Genomic DNA, 1,073 nt, shown 5'->3' with positions numbered 1-1,073 from the left:
CGGCAGCCACCGCCACGGCCGCGCCCGGGCGGCAAAGAAACCACGCCCCCCGCGGGGAGGAATCAGCCAATCGGGGCCGGGCAGGGCAAGCGCCGACCAATCGCTGCGCTATGTTCTGCCGTCCTTAGCGACCGAGTCCCGCCCTTAGCAACCGCCAGCCAATCGCTGCAGCGGCCGCGCCCGTGTGTAGCAACCAAGTCCCGCCCTTAGCAACCGCCAGCCAATCGTCGTTGAGAGCTTGACAGCCCTTAGCAACCGGGACCCGCCTAAGGCGGTTCCTCACCAATGGCTGCCGCCCCTTCACCCGCCCTCAACGATCAAATCCCACCCATAGCAACCGCCGCCGAATCGCTCCCGCTGTCAGAAATCAAGCCCCGCCCCTTGCAGCCCCTCGCCCAATCACGTCTGCTCTCCTGAGCTAAGCTCCACCCCCGGCGCCTGCGCGACCAATCACCGCCGGCCATTTTCCCGTCCTAAGCAACAAGCCCCGCCCACCTTAGCAACCCGCTTTTCGCGCCACAGCAAAGCACGGCGGGAAACGTCCCTCCCCACTCCCGCAGTGCATTGTGGGATATACTCCCCTCCACACGCCGCCATTTTGGAGCCCGGCCGCCATTTTGGCCTCGTGCCTCAGTTTCCCTGACAAGTAAAACCACAATTACGGAGGATTTTTAACGGTTTTATTTCCCCGACGGGCTTGGGGGGTTTTCCGGGAAATCCTCCTTGAGGAATCCCCGGTAAAGGCGGCGCACCCGGGCCACCTCGGCGGCGGGGGGCTGCTGCCACTCGTACCAGGGGTACCAGGCCCGGCCCGGCTCCCTCAGGGCGGGCGCCGGCGGAGTTTTCCCCACGGCCGGGTGTTGGTTGGAGAAATCCTCCTCAGGGACCGGCACGAAGGGGACACGGAGCCACAGGAGACCTGGAAAGGGGAGATTTGAGGGGTTTAGGATGATAAAATAATATAAAATAATAGAAAATTTTATAAAAATCCCGGGGTTGGGGCTCACCGTGGTCCTGGGCCTGCGCGATGGCCTGGGCCAGGCGCTTGTGCTGCTTCAGGCAGATCCCTGAGG

The 1,073-nt window shown here is 63.1% G+C and overlaps 1 protein-coding gene across 1 annotated transcript; it reads right to left on the bottom strand.

The window, feature by feature from the left end:
- Nucleotides 1-663: 663 nt before the first annotated feature.
- On the bottom strand, nucleotides 664-1,068 carry MRPS18B (mitochondrial ribosomal protein S18B; the record flags this gene model as incomplete). Its single annotated transcript, XM_015616968.1, has 2 exons — nucleotides 664-919; nucleotides 1,008-1,068. Coding segments are annotated over 2 exons (300 nt in total), but the record flags the coding sequence as incomplete, so codon positions are not given.
- Nucleotides 1,069-1,073: the final 5 nt, after the last annotated feature.

Source organism: Parus major, unplaced genomic scaffold (assembly GCF_001522545.3).
Source record: "Parus major isolate Abel unplaced genomic scaffold, Parus_major1.1 Scaffold1836, whole genome shotgun sequence".
In the NCBI taxonomy this organism is placed as follows: domain Eukaryota; kingdom Metazoa; phylum Chordata; class Aves; order Passeriformes; family Paridae; genus Parus; species Parus major.
This window is presented reverse-complemented; position numbering and strand designations above follow the sequence as displayed.